This window comes from Pongo abelii, chromosome 5 (genome assembly GCF_028885655.2).
Source record: "Pongo abelii isolate AG06213 chromosome 5, NHGRI_mPonAbe1-v2.0_pri, whole genome shotgun sequence".
NCBI classification, from domain to species: Eukaryota; Metazoa; Chordata; class Mammalia; order Primates; family Hominidae; genus Pongo; species Pongo abelii.
In genome coordinates this window covers 57,582,344-57,602,471 of record NC_071990.2, presented here as the reverse complement: position 1 = coordinate 57,602,471, position 20,128 = coordinate 57,582,344, and the positions used below count along the sequence as shown (strand labels likewise).

Below are 20,128 nucleotides of genomic sequence, written 5' to 3'. Positions count from 1 at the left end.
ATGTGGGAACTCGTGTTAGTAAGTTTTTTCTTTGGCATTTTGGCTGAACTAACTTTGTATTGAAAATGTATTTCTTATTCAGAGAACATAAAAATATTCTTGTATTTAAAATTTTTTCATCTGAGTCCATTTTTTGCTTTTCATTCACCTGAAAGTTTCTATGTAATATGATTTGAAGTAGGAACATAACAATGTTTTCCATTTATTAGTTGTCTCAGTATCATTGAATAAAACTTCCTTTCCCTACTTATTAAAGATTCTGCTTTAACCATATTCTTAAGTATTATACATGTGAATACATAATATATATATATATAGACACATACATGTATTTGAATTGCTTGCTGGGCACTCTCTTCAGTTTTATTAGTTTTCTTATTTTGTAACTCATTTAGAACCAATTTACAAAGATGAATAAAAAATACATTTATTCCATTATCTATAAAGATATCAACATATTTCAAAATATATAAGAAAAGACCATACAAGTTCCAGTTGAATAATACAGTTATGTTTTGCAAAAGTAATTTTATTTACCTTTAGTAGGCAAAAGTTACATTATCAAGTAGCATTTTTAATAAAGCAAATAGCATACATCTTAGTAAGATTATCCTTTTTCAATAAAAATATTAAATGTATTTACTTTCCTGGACGTTGTCTATATATTCTACATAGCATGGCTCTTTACGAGAAAAATGAGTCAGAGCTACATAGTCAAATTGTAATGGTAATGCCTTAATGGATGAGTGAAAAAGCTATCAGCCTAGAAAAAAATATTTCCCTAATTTTTATGGATTAATAAAGAAACAAGAAAATAAGTTTTATCTTTTCAATGGGATTTATTTATGTTTACGTAAAGGTAGCAAATGTCACATAAGTTGTTTCCTTAAGAACATTTATTTTGTACAATCACATTGGTATCAAGCAAGACTTATGGAAAATTTCCTGGGTCCACAACACTGAACTTTGAAACTACTGTAGCATCCTCTTTTTCAAGTTTAAACATGACTTTGTGCACTGAAGAAGTATGGCTTCGCATTGCAGAGTGGTCACATGTGACAACCTGACACCAAGCGAGAAGCCTTTTGATGAAGTATGTTTTATCTTTTGTTGAGTTACAAAATGGTACTTTCATGTGTGTGATTATCAAACCCATATTTTTTTTCAGTTCATTTTTCTTCTGCTACAATAAAAATAAACCAGTTAAAACTGAGCAGTATAGCAATGTAATCAACCAACTATCTATCATGTTATATCTTATATACGATGTGTTAGGTGATATTGATGCTTTATATTATACATCTGTATTTAATATACTTTGGGCAATACAAAGTTAGAACATGTCTGGTAAATAAACAAACAAAAAGATTTCCCTGAAAATTGATGCATTGTTTTAACAATCACAAAAACTTAGGTTTATTTTTCAGAAGTGTGGTGGAATTGTTTAATATTAAAATAAAACATCTTGCTGTTGTCATTTTTTTCATATTCCTATTTTATAAATTTTTAGATAACAGAATAATCCTGTAATTTTATTGCTAAAACATTATTACTTGGTTAGACATGATTATCAGATTTTGGGCTGACTTTGTTGTTCTCATATTTGCCAACATTAATTATTTCACTGTTTACTTTTGCAAACATGTACTTATGCTAAAGATCCAAAAACTATAATGGGAAGTCACTGGTAATAATCAATGTACAATGATTGGTTAGGACAATGACTAACCTATGGGCTGAAGTTTTGGCTGCTATGATAAGAGCTCTGACTATCCTGTTAGATTAACTGTACAGAGGGGTATTTGGGGATTGGGAAATGCTTATTTCCAAAGAAACCGTATTGCATGCTTATTTGACTGGCAGAAATTCTCTGGTTTGATGCATCACTAGTACTGAGGGTGGAATCTACATGCAGCTTCTTCAGAAAGCTTCTTGGTCCCTTAGGAGAGCTCAGCAATGTTACATATGTCTTACAGCCTGTCACTGCAAATGTCTGTCTTTCTCACTGCCAGGAAGGCTGCAGATTCGCCAACAAAATCCAGTGCTAGATTTAGAATTGAAGGTGCTTTGTTTCAGATACCTGTAATACCTACAAAAAGCAAATTTCAAAGAAATACAAATTTATGTTAACATTCTCATAGTATTTTAACAGTTGTATGAGTTATTTGTTTTTGTATCTACTACAAATTTGTATTAAAAATACAAATTGTTGAGGGACTCTGGTTCCAAAATAGCAGTGTAGAAGCAAGCTGACTTCACTCCCTATCACAGAAAACCAAAAACAAACATACAGTGCCAAGATTTTCACCAGAAATATCCCAGAACTCAAATAAGAGGATGAAACAGTTTCCCAGGCCACAGAGAAGTTAAAAAATAAAAATAAAAAGCTCCAAGCAGATGGTAAGAGATTCAGGCTTCCTTATCCATAATAATCCTCTCCCCTAATATCCCCAGCATCAAGCACAAGGAAAATTTCTTTCTGACTCACAGTTTCTACACTGCAAAAAGTGAGATCAAGGTGGACAGTGAGCTTCCTCATCATCTTGAGGGACCAAATCAGAGTGCCTGTTCAGCAGCACTACACTGTAAGAGGTGTGTTCCACAGGTCCCCTGAGCATGGATCCCTAGCCAGCCTTTTCATATAACCAGGATATCCTCTTTGGGACATCCCCCATTCAGGTCAGGCAGCTCTCCGATTGTTGGCTAGAACTGAGGCAAACTTGGGCTTAAGGCACCAGTTAGTGCCAAAAAGGAGGCAGTGACCTAGTTGGGAAAAAAGAGAAAATCAAGTAGTATACTACAAATAAGCAAACATATCCAATAAAAACCAAAACAAATCAGACCAAAAAGACAGAAATAAATAACTAGCCTTTCAATGCAAAGTCATAGATGTAGATCCACAAGAAATAATAGCAAACAGGAAACAATGACCTCTTCATACAGACGAAGCGAGAAATCAGTGACTGACCTTAGTGAGATGGTGATATATGAACTCTCTGACCAAGAATTCAAAATAGCAGTTTTAGTGAAACTATGTGACCTCCCAGAAAACAGAAAAACAATTCATAAATTTATCAGAGATATTTAACAAAGAGATAGGAGTAATTTTAAAAATCAAACAGAAACCTTGGAATTGAGAAATACATTTGAACTGAAAAATTCATTAGAGGCTCTCAACAGCAGAATGGATTAAGTGGAGAAAATAACCTGTGAAATCAAAGACAGGCTTTTTGAAAATATACAGTCAGAGGAGCAAAAAGAAACAAGAATGAGAGGAATGAAGGTCACCTCCAAGATACAGACAATTAACTCAAAAGACCAAATCTAAGAATTATTATTATTCAAGAGGGAATCACACAAGAGCAAGGAGTAGAAAGCACTTTTTAAAAAACAGTAACAGAAAACTTTCCAAAACTTGACGAAGAGCTAAATATCCAGGTACAGGAAGGTCAGAGAACACCAAACACATTCAACTCAAATAAGACTACCCAAAAGCATGTAACAAATTCTCAAACATCAGGGACAAAGCAGGATTCTAAGAGCAGCCAGAGAAAAGAAGCAACTAACATATAAAGGAATTCAAATTCACCTGGCAATAGACTTCTCAACAGAAACCACACAGGCCAGAAAGCAGTGAAACAACATTTTCAAAGTGCTCAAAGGAAAAAAAAAAAACCTGTCATCCAAAAATACTGTATCCAGCAGAGTTATCTTCTAAATGTGAAGGATATATAAAATCTTTCCCAGAGAAACAAAAGCTGAGAGAATTCACCACCAACAGTCTCATCTTATAAGAAATCTAAAGAGAGCTCTTTAGTCTGAAAGACAAAAATGCTAATGTGCAAGAACAAAACATCTGAAGGTATAAAACCCACTGGTAAAATTAAGTATACAAACAAACCTAAAATTATCTAAAACTGTAATTGTTGTTTACAATCCACTCATAACACCACTACAAAGCTCAAAAGACAGATCTATCAAAACAATAATATCTACAGCAATATAAAAACATGTCAATGAGACAACATAAAGTCAAAATGTGGGGTGAATGCAATTAAACCGTAGACCTAAGAAACCCCTTTATAAAGTTTTATTTAAAACTTCTTTGTAATAAAAATCATCATCTTTTAAAAATAACTTCTTACGTGTATATTTTTATAAGCTTCATAGTAACCACAATGCAAAAACCTTTAATAGATTCACTAAAAATAAAAAGCAACAAATTGCAACATATTACCAGAGAAAATCATTTAACCACAAAGGAAGACAGTACAAAAGGAAGAAAGAAAGAGAGGAGTTAGAAAATATACAAGCTACAAAATAGCAGTAGTAAGTCCTGATCAATGATAACACTGAGCCTAGGTAACATAGTGAGATCCTAGCTTACTAGCTAGGTGTGGTGGCATGTGCCTATAGTCCTAGCTACTCAGAAGGCTGTGGTAGGAAGATCGCTGGAGCCCAAGAAGTTGAGGCTGCAGTGAGCCATGATCACACCACTGCCTGGACGAGAGTGAGACTTTGCCTCAAAGAAAAATAGTAACATTGAATGTAAATGGACTCAGTTTTCCAATTAAAAGGTATAGGATGGCTGAATGGCAAAGAAACAAGACCCAACTACATGTTGCCTATGAGAAAGCCACTTCACCTATAAAGACACACATCGATTGAAAGTGAAGGTGTAGAAATAGATATGCTTTGCAACTGGGAACCAAAAAAGAGCAGAATTAGTTATATCAGGTAAAATAGGTACAAGTCAAAGACTGTAAAAAGAGACACAGGAAGTCACTTATAATAATAAGGAAGTCATTTCGGCAAGAGGCTATAATAGTTAAAAATGTCTATGCACACAACACAAGAGCTCCCAAGTATATAAAGCAAACATTGATAGATCTAAAGGGAGAGACAGACTGCAATATAATAATACTGAGGAACTTCAACACCTCACTCTCAATAATGGACAGATCCTCCAGACAGAAAATTGACAAGGAAACGCTGGAGTTAAAGTACACAATAGATCACACAGGCCAAACTGATATTCACAGAATATTTCACTCAACTGTTATAAAATACACATTGTTTTCATTAACACATGGCACGTTCTCCAGAATAGGCTATATCTAGGCCACAAAACAAGTCTCAATAAATTCAAAACAGTAGAAATCATATCAAGTATTTTTTTATGACCACAATGGAATGACACTAGAAACTGATAACCTGAGGGTCTCCGAAAATGCACAAACACATGGAAATTAAATAACAAGCTCATGAATGACCAATGAAGTAATTAAGAAGAAAAGTATAAAATTTATTGAAACAAATGTAAATGGAGATAGAACATTCCCAAATCTATACTATACAGCAAAAGCAGTACTAAGATGGAAGTTTGTAGCAAGAAACACCTATATCAAAGTAGAAAGACTTCAAATAAACAACCTAACGGTGTACCTCAAAGAACTAGAAAAGCAGGAACAAACGGAACCTAAACTTAGTAGAAGGAAAGAGATAATAAAGATCAGAGCCAAAAAAACAAAACAAAAGAACAAAACTGAGATTAAAAAACCAGATCAATGAAAGAAAAAGCTGGTGTTTTTAGAAGACAAAGAAAATCAGCAAACCATTAGCCAGACTAAGAAATAACAAAGAGAAGGCCAAATAAATAAAATGAGAAATGGAAAAGGAGACATAATAACTGAGACCACACAAATACAAAGACTCATTAGAGAGTATTATGAAAAACTCTTTGCCAACAAATTGGAAAACCTAGAAGAAATGGTTAAATTCCTGGACACATACAACCTAGCAAGATTGAACCATGAATAGAAAACCTCAACAAATCAATAGGGAATAACAAGATCAAAATTATAATAAAAAGTCTTCCATCAAAGAAAAGCCCAGTACCTGATGGCTTCACTCCTGAATCTACAAACATTTGAACAGACAGTAATACCAATTCTGCTCTAGTTCTTAAAAAAGAAAAAGAAAAAAAGAAAAATTGAAGAGGAGGGAATACTTCCAAACTCATTCTACAAAGTAGTATTTCCATGACACCAAAACCAGAGAAGGGCACAACAAAAAAACAAAACTACAGGCCAGCATCACTGATGAGTCAGATACAAAAATCTTCAACAAAATACTAGCAAGCCAAATTCAACAACGATGTTTAGCGGCATCCCTGGCCTCTGACCACTGGATGCCAGAAGTACCACCAGTTTTGACAATCAAAAATATCTCCAGACATTCCTAAATACCCTGTGCTGGAGGAAGGTGGCTAAATCACACCTCCCTCTCCACCCACACCCCCCACCATTTTAGCACCACTGTATTAGATCACCTATAAGTTATAATATATGTTATGTAACATTACGCCAGAGATTATATACCCTGAGGCCGCTTTGGAAATTTCAGGAGAAGGCTGTTTGGTCACTTAGTTGGATGTTATAGAGGTGATAGCCTAATATTCTGTAAATCTTATAAACACATTTTTCTTCAATGCCTGCAAGAAAGAAGTAAAAAATGGAGACAGGCTGGAAAAAATCAAGCTCTTGGCATGTGAGAGCTACAGGCAACTTTAGGGCAGCCACAGGAATAAGAAAGAATATATGAAAAAAAGGGAGGAATTTAGGCATTACCCTCACAGACCTGAGCCATAGCTGGGAAATTGTTACCCTTTTCAATCTAAGCCACCAGTGACAACCTGAGCTCAGGACTGAGTGGAGGGCACGGTCTACCACAGGGACCATGCTAGAAAAGTAATTTTTTCACAGAATATTTTTGGTGGCAGGGCAGGGCCATAGGCTCCTGTGAGTTAAATGACTGAGAATAGAAAAATATAACAGTATTCCACTAGATGGTGCTATATCTGATTAATTCATCAAGCATGCCCAAATTAGGTCTTACATGACCCTGTCTTTTCCAGCATATTTTCCTCAGTCCTTTTTGCAATAATTTGAATTCGACCATACTTAAAATGAAAGATATTTGCAAATTTAAAAAATTCCATTCTAGCTAATCTCCATTACGATTCAAAATACATGCATTTCCAGTCTAATCAACCTGGCACTATTAAGCCAGGCTCCGGTCCAAAAGGCACAAGGTTCATAGCAAAATGTCTGTTCCTTGTTTCAATTTTAATTAATGCCATAGCTAGCAGATTTAATAACACTTCTATTGTTAAGTACAAGCAAAACTGATATAAAAAATCTCTTAACTTTCACTTCTTTAACATTCTGCTGGCTGATATAGTCAGAGATGAGTTTTGTGCCTATCCTTGGAAGTCAGAAATATTAAACAAAACAAGAGTTTAGGATATTAAAATGCTTTACAGACCTCTGAAATATAAGTGTGACCCAAAAGATAGCCACTTGACTTGGAGGTCTGGTAACATACCATTTAGAAAAGGAAATTGCCGGTCACGGTGGCTCACGCCTGTAATCCCAGCACTTTGGGAGGCTGAGGTGGGCAGATCACTTGAGGTCAGGAGTTCGAGACCAGCCTGGCCAACATGGTGAAACCCCCGTCTCTACTAAAAATACACAAATTAGCTGTGTGTGGTGGCGCGGGCCTGTAGTCCCAGCTGCTCGGGAGGCTGAGGTGGGAGGATTGCTTGAACCCAGGAGGTGGAGGTTGCAGTGAGCAGAGATCGCGCCACCGCACTACAGCCTGGGCTACAAAGCAAGACTCCGTTTCAAAAATAAAAAATAAAAAAAGAAAAGACAAGGAACTTAGTTGCTGGGTGGAGTGCTTTCTGACACTTGAGGAGTTCAAGGTGGGAGGATTGCTTGAGCTCATGAGTTCAAAACCAGCCTGGGCAACAAAGTGAGAACTCTGTTTCAAAAAAAAAAAAAAAATAGAGAACTTGGTCATTATACATCAAGGTAACTGGGTGGGTAACCTCATGCCAAAATGGGAAGTACTAAGGGCATATTTAAGCAATTATCTAATAATTAAAAAGTTGTGAGGTCACAATCTACTGAAATTTATAATCGCTTGGAGAAAAAAGATACAGGTAACCTTATCTTTTATAACTTCTTTTTTTGGAAACAAGGTCTCACTCTGTCCCCCAGGCTGGAGTGCAGTGGCACCATCACAGCTCACTGTAGCCTCCACCTCGCTATCCTCCCACCTCAGGCTCCTGGGTTACTGGGACTACAGGTGTGCACTACCACGCCGGGCTAATTTTTTTTCTTCCGTATTTTATAAAGACGGGGTCTTGCCATGTTGGCCAGGCTGGTCTCGAACTCCTGGGCTCAAGTATCTGTCTGCCTCAGCCTCCCAAACCATTGGGACTACAGGCGTGAGCCACCATGCCCAGCCACGTTCTCTAACTTTTAAAGTCAGTCTAACAGGATGTGTGAGCCAAGGGAAAGAATTTCACTGCAGTTGTTACAAGTAGTAGTTTCTTGATTTGTTTATGTTTTTGTTTCAGGAAGACAGACATTGTTGACTCTCGACAGAGCTGGTCTTAGTTGTGTAGCAAAATAGATAAGGGACTCTTGGGGGAGGATGGGAGTGGTAGTCAGTAACGTGTAGGGCGTTTGGGGCAGGGGATTACTGCATTACATTCAGTTCCACATCTCATTTAAAACATGGTCAGAAGAAATGAAGTCAAGTAAAATGGTCTCAAAAGTGGCTGGTATTAGGCAGAAGACAGGCAAAGTACAAGTCAAAGATAGAAGTGGAAGGAAAATGGAAAGAAAAAAGGAATATCCGTGGTGGGCCCTACCCTCATGTGTTACCCACATGCCTCTATTAGTCAATGAAAATGTTAACACAATCATACACATGGTTTCACATATTTTCCATCGAAATAGTAGAGAGAGAGGAGGGGTAAGTAAAAGTGAGCTAGCCAGGACAGTGGGTGGCAAAATTCCACTTCACAGTTTTGCCTGGATCAAGGCCTGACTAGAAAGTCTATTTACTTTAGAACTCTCACTAAAAAAATTATTCTTTTTCTTAGTATAGGACATGCATCTTGGTAAAAATCCTTATTAAACAATAACAACTAATTGAAAAATTTAAAGACCATGAGAAGCAACATGTAGGATGGTGGAGAACGCTGCACACTTCAGCCAATAGTTTGCGCAATTGTCAGACCACTGTTAGAGCTGTAAGTTCAGTCTCATCGATGCACTTCAGATTTCCCAAGGGTCTAAATCTCCTCTGTCCTAGAGAGAAATACTTCTTAAACTGTCATGTGTCCTTCCTTTGGCTCCTTTCTATCCCCACCAAGTTAACAGGATTTCTGTGAAAAAATTTCCTCAGTAAAACACATTTGGAAAACACTACATACTATATCCCTTTCTTAGAGATTTCTGGTGCACATGAGCATGTTAAAAGGGTATCAAAATATCTGAGAGGTTCTGAGGAAGAAAAACTGAACCCAGTATTTTCCAATTCAAACCCCGCTCCCAGTTCTCCCCTTTTTTCACCAGGAATACCTATTAGCCTTTCACAGGTCACTAGTACTTTCTAGTAGAGTGATTGGAAAATGCTATTCCAATAAAATAAAAGTATTACAACATTTTCTTGCCACATTGAAAGGACTGAAGATTTAAAAGACTTACCAAAAGGATCTATTTAATATCCTGAGAGTTAAGATTTTTGCTTAAATTTGGCTTCTTGGTACAGTTGTTTAGCTTTTGCCCTATCATTCTCCTAATTGAAACATCATCCGTATTGGGAAATAATTGTTTTGTTACTCCTGTAAAAAACCAATAGTGACACACGAGAAACTTCATGAGTCCTTTGCATCTTAGGGTATGAACTGAGGCAAAACATCAAGTATTCTACATTATAATTTTGTTTCCATTTTACAAAAGTAGCCCAAACACCCATGAGCTACTTAAAAAGATGAATATATAGGCAGGTTTTTCTACATAAAGCAGGAGATATCAGAAGGTCTATGTTATCAACTGAGATCCTATGGTATCGATTAACTTTAATCCTCCTACTTGCTTTAAACTCTAAGTCCTCTTGCTCTAAAATGTTAGGAATGTATTTTTATCCATTTCCAACATGAATTGAAACAACTAAACTCTGACCGATCTTTTTCTGTATCTGTCTGCCTCAGCCTCCCAAACCATTGGGATTACAGGCATAAGCCACCATGCCCAGCCATGTTCTCTAACTTTTAAAGTCAGTCTAACAGCACGTGTGAGCCAAGGGAAAGAATTTCACTGCAGTTGTTACAAGTAGCAGTTTTTTGTTTCAGGAAGATAGACATTGTTGTATGTTAAGAAATGACATATATAGAGCTGGGATTCAGAGAATCCTTACATTTGTCAGATGTTGCCAAAAAATTAATTGGATAATCTAGATTATATTTAAGGAGATTCATTAATTTAAAAACCATAAATAGGATGGTCAAATTAGCGTTTATCTTTCTAGAATGAAAGATAAGACATATAACAAAAGCAAGGAAGAAATTGTTATTGAAATTTTACTTTAAAAGATTGTGAAAATTTACATTTCCAAAGCTATAAATTGTATGAATTCAAACTTTTTGGTGATATAAAACTTAGTTTTATTTTAATAACCATTGTTAATGTAAAGTTTTTCTATAAAATTTCCCATATTTAATGAGAGCTTTAGACTATCCTGAGATTTTTCTTTCCCAGAAAAATAAACTTTAAAAAATAAAAGGACCATGAAAGACTATCTTGACCTTGAGTGGTAACATGATTTAAAATTCATACGACAATATAATGCAATCATATTATCACCTATGATTTCTTGGACTTCATTCTGATTCATAGCTGGTTTTACAGCTTTGTCCCTTGAAGTAGAGGATTTTGCCCCTGTCAGGCTGTGAGTGGCCATGTATTCATTTGTGTAAAGTACTTGCATTAAATCATTAATAAACTTCTGAGGCTTGCTCTTGTTACAACGGGCAATCTGCCATTTTTCAATCTGGAACTAAAAAGATAAGAAAGAGCTGAAGTTGGAAAAAGAAAGTGCTATATGGAGAAATACGTTACTAATTGAATTAAGGCATAAAAGAAAACAATGTCAACATTTTTTAAGGTAAGGTATTATATATGTTTTAATATATATTTTACATTTTAATTTAATATATATTTTACATGTCAGGGATTAGATTTAAATGTTATCTTTGTGATACTCTTCAATATTTATGAGGTATTTGTTACAGGGTGTATACAAATTCTTGTCATGTAAACTGGATTTGGTCCTTTCAGGCTTAGTCCCATACTCAGTGCTTCATCGTAAATGTAGTAGGCAGAATAATGGCCCTCTGAAAGGTCACATTCTAATCCCTGAAACCTGTAACATGTTGCCTCACAGGGCAAAAACAATTCTGTAGATGTGATTACAGTTAAGTACCTTGAGATGGGAGATTATCCTGGATTGCCTAGGTGGGCCCAGTCTAATCACATGAGTTCTTAAAAGCAGAAGAAGCAAGCAGAAGGGTAGATCAGGAGAAAGAGACAGAAGAGGGAGGAAAGATCTGAAGTGTGAGAGGGACTTCACTTGCTGCTGCTGACTTTGAACATGGCAGAAGTGGGCTGTGAACCAAGGAATGTGATTGCCTCTAGAAGTGGGAATGGCCTTCAGTTTACAACCAGCAAGAAAATGGGGAATTCAGTCTTACAACCACAAGAAAATGAATTCTACCACAGCCTGGATGAGCAGGAAACAGATTCTGCCCCAGAGCTTTCAGAAAGAAATGCACCTACTAACACCTTGACTTCAGTCTAGTGAGACCTGTACCAGACTTCTGATCTATACAACTCTAAGATAATAAATTTGGGTCATTTGAAATCACTAAATTTGTGATAATGTGTTACATAGCAATAGGTAAGTGATACACTAAGATTCAAATATTTTGAATGTCAGATTGTTAGTTAATATTTATCATTTTTGATGGTATACTTACTGAGGCTACCTGATTCTAACAAAACTGCTGTCTTTTTAGCATCTGTGTCTTGATTAAGTATAAAAACAGAAAAAGAATTGTGTTCAGCCAGCATGCTGAGGCTGAAATTTACCTCTCAATGACATAAAATTGTATAATCCTGAATGCATAGGTATCCTTCTGTCACTGGTATAAGAATTTTAAAGTTTAATAACTTTATCTTTGTACCCAATTTGCTTTAATTTTCTAAACTGGGTATTTGTTTCACAAATATTAGTTTTTATTATAAAAGGACAACAGTTTTCTGCCTTTGGTTCTCAGATTGATCTTGACCTCCTCAGAGAAGACCTTCTGGCCCCTCCTAAGTCAAGCCCTGCCTTCCCTTTCCTCAGGCTAGGTCAAGCGCCTTATGCCTCTTCTTTTTTTTTTTTTGAGACGGAGTCTCGCTCTGTCACCCAGGCTGGAGTGCAGTGGCGCTATCTCGATCTTGGCTCACTGCAAGCTCCACCTCCCGGGTTCATGCCATTCTCCTGCCTCAGCCTCCCAAGTAGCTGGGACTACAGGTGCCCGTCACCACGCCCGGTTAATTTTTTTTTTTTTGTATTTTTAGTAGAGAGGGGATTTCACTGTGTTAGCCAGGATGGTCTCGATCTGACCTCATGATCCGCCCGCCTCAGCCTCCCAAAGTGCTGGGATTATAGGGGTGAGCCACCACATCTGGCCACCTTATGCCTCTTTTTTATGGTACTTAAGAATTGTAATATTCCTATTGAATAAAACTATTTTATCCAATAGTTATCTGATAAAACAATGATCATTTTCTACCCTTATTTAAATTTTTTATTTAACCATATTCCAAAGAACAATAAGGTGGGTATTACAACTGACCTGTTTCTCATCAGTCTGATGCTCTTCCTCAGGCTTTAAGGAAACTGGTGAAGTGGAGTTAGAATTAGAATTACTGCATGTTGAGGCAAATGAATCTGGCGAGGAGTTGTTTGTTGCTCTCCAGAGGGTGGATGCAGATGTAGACATGGTTCCCCCACCCTTAAGCAGAGCCTCGGCCATACCAACCAATTCTTCAAACTGGGTGACTGCTTGTGGTAACACTAAAATGGCAAGAAAAAGTAAACTTTACAAATACCATTGATAATAGGTGCATATGTACATATTCTTTTGTTGAGTGTATGTGCATAGAAATATGCAGAACAGACTGTTAACATTTGCTATCTTTGGAAAATAAACATGGCAGGTAAGGTGTTTGGAACATATTTACTTTTATTATTAAATAATTTAGTAATTGCTTAATAATAATAAAGCAATTAAAAAACATTTGGTCATTGCAGTTAAATGTATATGCATTACTTTGTAACTAAAAAGAATGTTTTAAAAGTTGATTCTTTTTTTTCTAGTTGCTAGGGGTTTTATTTGAAGGTGTTGAGTTGAATCTCTTGTTTGGAACTATTACTGATTCTATTATCAATCACCTTCTAGAAGCTCACATTAGGCCTGTTTATGTGCCAAGATAAAACTAGCCATTTCTCAAAGATGAAAATAAATTTTCTATGACCTTCGTGTATGGTTTACAAGGGAGTCAAATTTCATCAAATTATTAAAAATGCACTGCCACAATTCAAACCTGTGTTGTGATATATTAAAGATGAATTTTGGTAATCAATGGAATATTTTCTGTGTTCCTCTTTTCAAATGGAAACTTACACATTCAAAGTTTTCATGCCTCCATGTAAAATGGTCTTCTTTGTTGTTATATCTAGTTTGTTTCCTAAGGACAAATAACATGTTGTTGGAGTTGGAAGAGATCTTGAACCTTGTCTAATTCAGTTCCTCACTATACGGTTGAGGGCACAGCCTGCTGGAGAGGTGAAAAAACTCTGAAACTTTTTTTGTACTTTTCTTAAGCATATTATTGAGCTACAATTTTAGAATAATTAATGATGTGCAAATCAGTATATCTGGTACTATATTAAAGGAAAATCTACTAAAGAAGAAAATCTTATTTTCTGTTCTTTCAAAAACATTTATTAAGCACCTCTCATGTACCAGACACTTATTCCATCAGTAATTACTTATTGAGCATTTAATAATATTAAACATTTATCTAGTTTTTTTTTCTCTGTACTAGGCACTATTCTGAGATCTTAACTGATGTTCTTTCATCCAATACTCATTGCAACTCTCTGAGATAGGTACTGTCTTTACCTCTCATTTCCCGATGAAGTCAATTAGGCAACAAGAAGTTAAGTAATTTGTCCAGAGTCAAACACAGTTAATGAAGAGAAGAGACAAGATTCAAATTTAGACTGGCTGCCTCTCAAGTCCGTGTTACACAGATTCTCAGTATTTGCCAACCACTAGGCTAGGTGTGAGGGATAAAACTGGGAGCAAAACCGGATGTGATCCATGTCGTTTTGGAGCTTACAGTCTGAAGAGTGAAAGGGAGACTTATTTACAAACCAGGCTGTGTAGCAAGAATTTTGCCCTGCTCAAAGAATGATCTGGCCTTTGTCCCAGTTCCTGGGAAGTAACTGTTAAATCCTTGGAATTTCTTGACTGACAGGAGTATCTTCGCCACTCATCATGAGCTCCTGGGACCATGCCTGATAGTTTATGCTAATGAGCTGACTCATGGTGGGGGCCAAGTCACATGCAATAGCCTTAGGGTGGCAGCTGGCCACAGCTTGAAATCCAGAAAGGCCAACCATATGATTTAAAGACTGAGTTCAACCACATAGGCAGTCAATCAACCGATCAATCATGCCTACATTATGAATCTCCAATAAAAAGTTTGGACAGTAGAGCTCTGGTGAGCTTCCTGGATAGACAATACTTTATGTGTATTGTCACATATAGAGGCTATGGGCATAAGGCATCCTGAGACAACCAAAGCCTCACATATGTGGAAACCTCCCAGACTCTGCCCTCTTTCTTAGGCTGATTCTAATTTGTATCCTTTCCTTATAACAAATATTCTGTGAGTTTTTCTATTATAGCAAATTATTGAATATGAAGGTGGTTTTGGGAAACTCCTGAACGTGTAGTTGGTGTCAGAAGTATTAGGCACTCTTGGCAGTGTGGAGGACACTGCCCTTAACTTTGCAGTTTGGTTTACTTGAGGTATATGCAAAAAATAAAAAATCACAATTCTTAAACGCCACAAAGAAGAAGCGTAAGGTGCTTGACCCAGCCTGGGGAATGGGAGGGCTTGACTTGGGTGGGGCAAGCAGGGCTTCTCTGAGGAAGTCAAGATTCATCTGACAACTTAAGGCTGAGCAGGGATGAAATTGCTGTAGAGAATGAGGGGGTCATTAGAGGCATAGGAATAGCACCTCCTTCATATGAGGAACTGAAAGAAGGCCAAATCTAGAATGTAAGAAGAAAAAGGGAATTTGGTATGAAGTGGGACTACAAGAATATTTACTATTTTTTTCAAATTATGTTTGTACATGTTCATTGGCATACATCATTCTTGTCATTTCTGCCTGTGTATCTCTATTTTTATTAATGTATTTTCTTTTACATAATTAGAACCATGCTGTATACATTGCATTGTATCATGGCTCTTTTTTTCCAATTAAAATGGTAAGGTGAATATTTTGCCTGTTTTACTAAATCTTGGAAAATATGAGTTTTTAAGGCCTAATTTACATACAGTTAAAGGCAAAACCTTACATGAAGTCTGAGCAGAAATTACATAGATAAAGGGGATGAGTTTGACAAATGGGTGCACCCATTTAAAACACACCTAATCAAGATATAGACCATTTCCATCCTCCTAGAATGTTCCTTTACATCCTGTCTAAATCAATCCTTGGACTTACCTCAGAGGCAACCACTAATCTGACTTCTTTAGCTGTAGATAAATTTTACTTGTTCTAGAATTCCATATAAATTAACTCAAACAGTATATTCTCCTTTTTTGTCTTTTTTTCTCTGCATAATATTTTAAGACATTCATGTTGTGTGTACCATAATTCATTCCTTTTTATTGCTAACATTTCATTACTTCATAATTAATGTATCCATTCATCTGTCGATGGGCTATTTTCCCTAATATCCAATATATTCATGTTCTGTAACTTATTTATTTATTTACTTATTTTGAGACAGAGTCTCATTCTGCCACCCAGGCTGAGTGCAGTGGCCTGATCTCGGCTCACTGCAACCTCTGCCTCCCAGGTTCAAGCGATCCTTTGGCCTCAGCCTCCCAAGTAGCTGGGACTACAGGTGTGCACTACCATGCCAGCTAATTTTTGTATTTTTAGTAGAGATGGGCTTTCACCATGTTGGCCAGGCTGGTCTTGAACTCCTCACCTCAGGTGATCTGCCCACCTCGGCCTCCCAAAGTGCTGGGATTACAGGCGTGAGCCACCACGCCTGGTCCTGTAACTTCTTTAAATGCTCCTTTTCTCACTTGGAAATTAGGTTGCTTCCAATGTTTCTTTTTCTTTTCTTTCTTTTTTTTTTTTTTTGAGACAGAGCCCTGCTGTTACCCAGTCTGGAGTAGAGTGGCATGATCACAGCTTACTACGGCCTTGACTTTCCGGGCTCAAACAATCCTCCCACCGCAGTTTCCCAAGTAGCTGGGTCTACAGGTGTGCACCACTGTGCCCGGCTAATATTTTTATTTTTTGTAGAAATGGAGTCTCCCTATGTTGCCCAGGCTGGTCTTGAACTCCTGGGCTCAAGTGATCCTCCCAAAGCGCTGGGATTACAGTGGGGAGCCACTTTGCTAGGCCCAATTTTTCTTTATTACAAACAAAGCTTTGATAAACCTTCTTGCATTTACATTTTCATATGCACCTCTGATCATGTCAATGCTATAAATTCCTGAGAGCATAATAGCATTAAGAGGTATAAATGCTTTCGAGATTCAATTCATATTGCTGAATTGCTCTCTAGAAAGATTTTTCCAATTTACACTCCCACTAGCAATACAAGAAATTGGCCATTTCACTGTGCCACCAACAACTGGTGTTAATCAGTAACAACAATCTCCATTTTTTTGATAGGTTAAAATCTTAGTACATTTTAAATTACAATTATTTAATTACTGTGAAGTTAAATATAATTTGTTTATTGATTACTAGAATTTCTTCTATCAATTATCTATTGGAGCATGGGATATTGGTACTTTTTCTATTTTATAAGAACTTAAATGGTTTTTGTAAAGTGGTTACAAGAGTGCCTAGCACATTATAAGCAGAACGTTTTGGCTTTATTATTAACTCCCTTATATGTTAAGCATTTTAACCTTTTATTTTTCTTGAGTTGCAAATATTTTTCTCAAAGTGTTTATCTTTTAATTTTATAACATTTTAAACACACACAATTTAAATTTTCATTTTAGTTGAAAGTAGCAGTCTTTTCTTAGTATATTATCCATTTATTTTATACTTAGTCATTCATCACTCAGATCAGTTAAATATTCACCAACAATTTTGTAGAGTTTAAATATCTTTTCATAAGTAGGCTGTTTTCCTGGATATATTTTTTAAACTTTTAATGGAAAATTTTAAACAGAAACAAAAATAGCAAATTCTCCCATTTCAATTCATGGCAAGTCTCAATCCATTTACACCCTGATCCCCTTTCTCCCCCAAATTATTTGATGCAAAGCACAGGCATCATCTCATTTTTATCTATAAATATTTCTATAGGCATCTCTAAAAGGTGTATTTAAAATTATAACTGTTAACACCACTACTGCAGCCAGAAATAGTTAACAATAGTTTTTTAATATCATTAAAAAAACCTTAGTCAATGTTCAAATTTCTCTGATGGTCTTATTTTTTAAGTTTGTTCGAATCAAGATCCAGTAAGGACTATACATTACAACTGATTGCTGTCTCTTCCATATAAACTATAGGTTTCCTCTCCCTTCCTAGTTTTTTCCCTTGCAACTTATTAATTGCAGAAACTGGGTCATTTGTCCTGGAGAATTTCCTACAGTCGGATTTTGCTGTGATTACACCTTTAGTTGGTATTTGACATATTCTCTTGTTCCCTGTATTTGATGTAGATTGGTAGTTAGATCTGAAGGGCTGATCGGATTCAGGTAGTGTTTTAACTTCCATCAGGTGGTATTTAATGCCTGGTTAGCTTTTTTGTGATCTTAGCAGCTACAGATGATCACTGCATAGATTCATTATGTCACAATGGCTTGCAAAATAGTGATATTCTAATTATTTTCTTCTTCATTTATTAGCTGGAGTTCTACAAAGGGAAAGTTCCTCTTATCAACTGTTTGGTTACCCAGAAGTTTATTTCATATAGTAATGGCAGGATACATGCTTGATTTTGATTTGTATCTGCCAATTTTCAAAATTACGAGTTGGTTGTTTTCAGATGACCATTACATTTTTCTCTTTTTTGAATACCACTGTGAACTCATGCATTAAACATATATTAATACAATACGTGTCTATCTATTGTGGTTGTCATTCTTATTGATGCTCAAACTGTCTCATCTTTGGCTTGTGGGAAGCTCTTCTAGTTGACACATCTGCATGGTCTAACTTCCTTGCTTTCTGACATGACAAGATGTTCCTGCATATTTCCTGCTCAAGCTTCTTCACAAGTCTCATTTTGTATATTTCGTATGCAAGATGTGGAATCAGCCATTTATCCAAAGAGTCATCGTTCCCTTTAATGGTTAATGATATTACAAGGGCACATCTAATTGCTAGGAGTGCTCTTGGCTATTGAGTTCCTGTTTCTAGGACTACTCAGGGAACCATATTAGAAAATACTTTTTTAAAATTTGATTTTATTTAATATTTTAATTATACATATTCATAGGGCAAATAATGATGTTTTGATACATATAATATACAAAGATCAGATCAGGGTAATTAGCATATCTATTACTGCAAACATTTATCATTTTTTTATGTTGGGAACATTCAAAATCCTCCTTCTAGCTACTTGAAAATATATACTATTGCTAACTATAGTAATCCCACAGGGTATTGAACATTAGAACTTATTCTTCCTATCTAGCTGTAATTTTGTATCCTTTAATAAATCTCTCCCTACCTTTCCCTTCCCCCTACCCTTTCCAGCCTCTCGTATCCTCTGTTCTACTTTTTACTTTTACAAGATTAATCTTTTTCTTTTTAGCTTCCATATACAAATGAGAACATGCAGTGTTTAACTTTCTATTCCTGGCTTATTTCACTTAACATAATGATCATCCCTGTTGCCAAAAATGACAGGATTTCATTTCTGTTTTACGGATGAATCATATTCCATTGTGTATATATGCCACATTTTCTTTATCTATTCATCTGTTGTTGGACACTTAAGTTGATTCCCTATGTTATCTATTGTGAACAATGCTGTCTCCATAGTGGCTGCACTGGTTTACATTCATACCCACAGTGTATTAGAGTTCGCTTTTCTCCACATCTTCCCCAGAATTTGTTTTGTTTTTGTCTTTTTGATAATAGCCATACTTCCTGGGGTGAGATGCTACCTCACTGTGGTTTTGATATGCATTTCCCTGGTGATCAGTGATGTTGAGCATTTTTTTCATATACCTGTTGGCCATTTGTATGTCTTATTGAGAAATATCTGTTCAGATCATTTGCCTATTTTTTTTTCTTTTTTCTTTTTTTAAGAGATGGTGTCTGTATCTGTCACCCAGGCTGGAGTGAAGTTGTGGCAGACCAATTCTCCCTGACAATCACACAGACAGGCCTGCATGACACTCACACAGACAGGTCTGCATAGCACTCCAGTTACACAGACAGATTTCCACAGCACTGCCTTGACATTGAGCAAATAGTTAAACCTAGGGAAATCAGTGCCCAGACATCAAAGCTAGAAATGAAACATGATCAGTAGTAGCCTTGCATGGGCTTCTCCCCAACCTGGAGCAAGCCAAAATAATAGAGACAGTCTTTGATTCCTAGCGCCAGGACCCGTATCTGAGATGAGTGAAGGTAACAGAGGCAGCTGTTTGAACACATTCATTGGAGAGTCTAAGGCAGCTCTCTGGACCAAGCTGTAAAGGAGATAAGATAGAAATAATCACTCCGGTACCACAGTAGAAAGGCCTTCAAGGTACTGGGGCCCTTTTAATCAGACTTAGCAAGCATTTTTGTCTCTGACCTTCTAGTTGAAACAAAATTAGTTACCAGTAGACTTAGGCCAATGCTATACTGCACAGAGGCACATAACCCCAACCTATACAAGCACTAAGAAAATGGCAACACTTTGAGTTGGTCTGGTGGA

At 36.3% G+C, this 20,128-nt stretch overlaps 1 protein-coding gene across 5 annotated transcripts in view; it reads right to left on the bottom strand.

The window, feature by feature from the left end:
• Window positions 1-334: 334 nt before the first annotated feature.
• Window positions 335-20,128, bottom strand: part of BEND6 (BEN domain containing 6) — a 56,359-nt gene continuing 36,565 nt past the window's right edge. The window contains exons 3-5 of one of the 5 annotated variants that reach the window (XM_002817029.6): window positions 12,761-12,981; window positions 10,722-10,914; window positions 9,567-9,700 (exon numbers count right to left, since the gene is read on the bottom strand). In XM_002817029.6, coding sequence (XP_002817075.1) covers window positions 9,573-9,700; window positions 10,722-10,914; window positions 12,761-12,981 — 542 coding nt within the window. In that variant the 3' untranslated portion in view covers window positions 9,567-9,572. Of the gene's footprint in view, window positions 2,090-9,566; window positions 9,701-10,721; window positions 10,915-12,760; window positions 12,982-13,591; window positions 13,656-13,695; window positions 13,746-18,250; window positions 19,899-20,128 lie in introns of those variants that run through there. The other 4 variants (XM_054557655.2, XM_054557656.2, XM_054557657.2 and 1 more) reach the window with 4 other exon arrangements.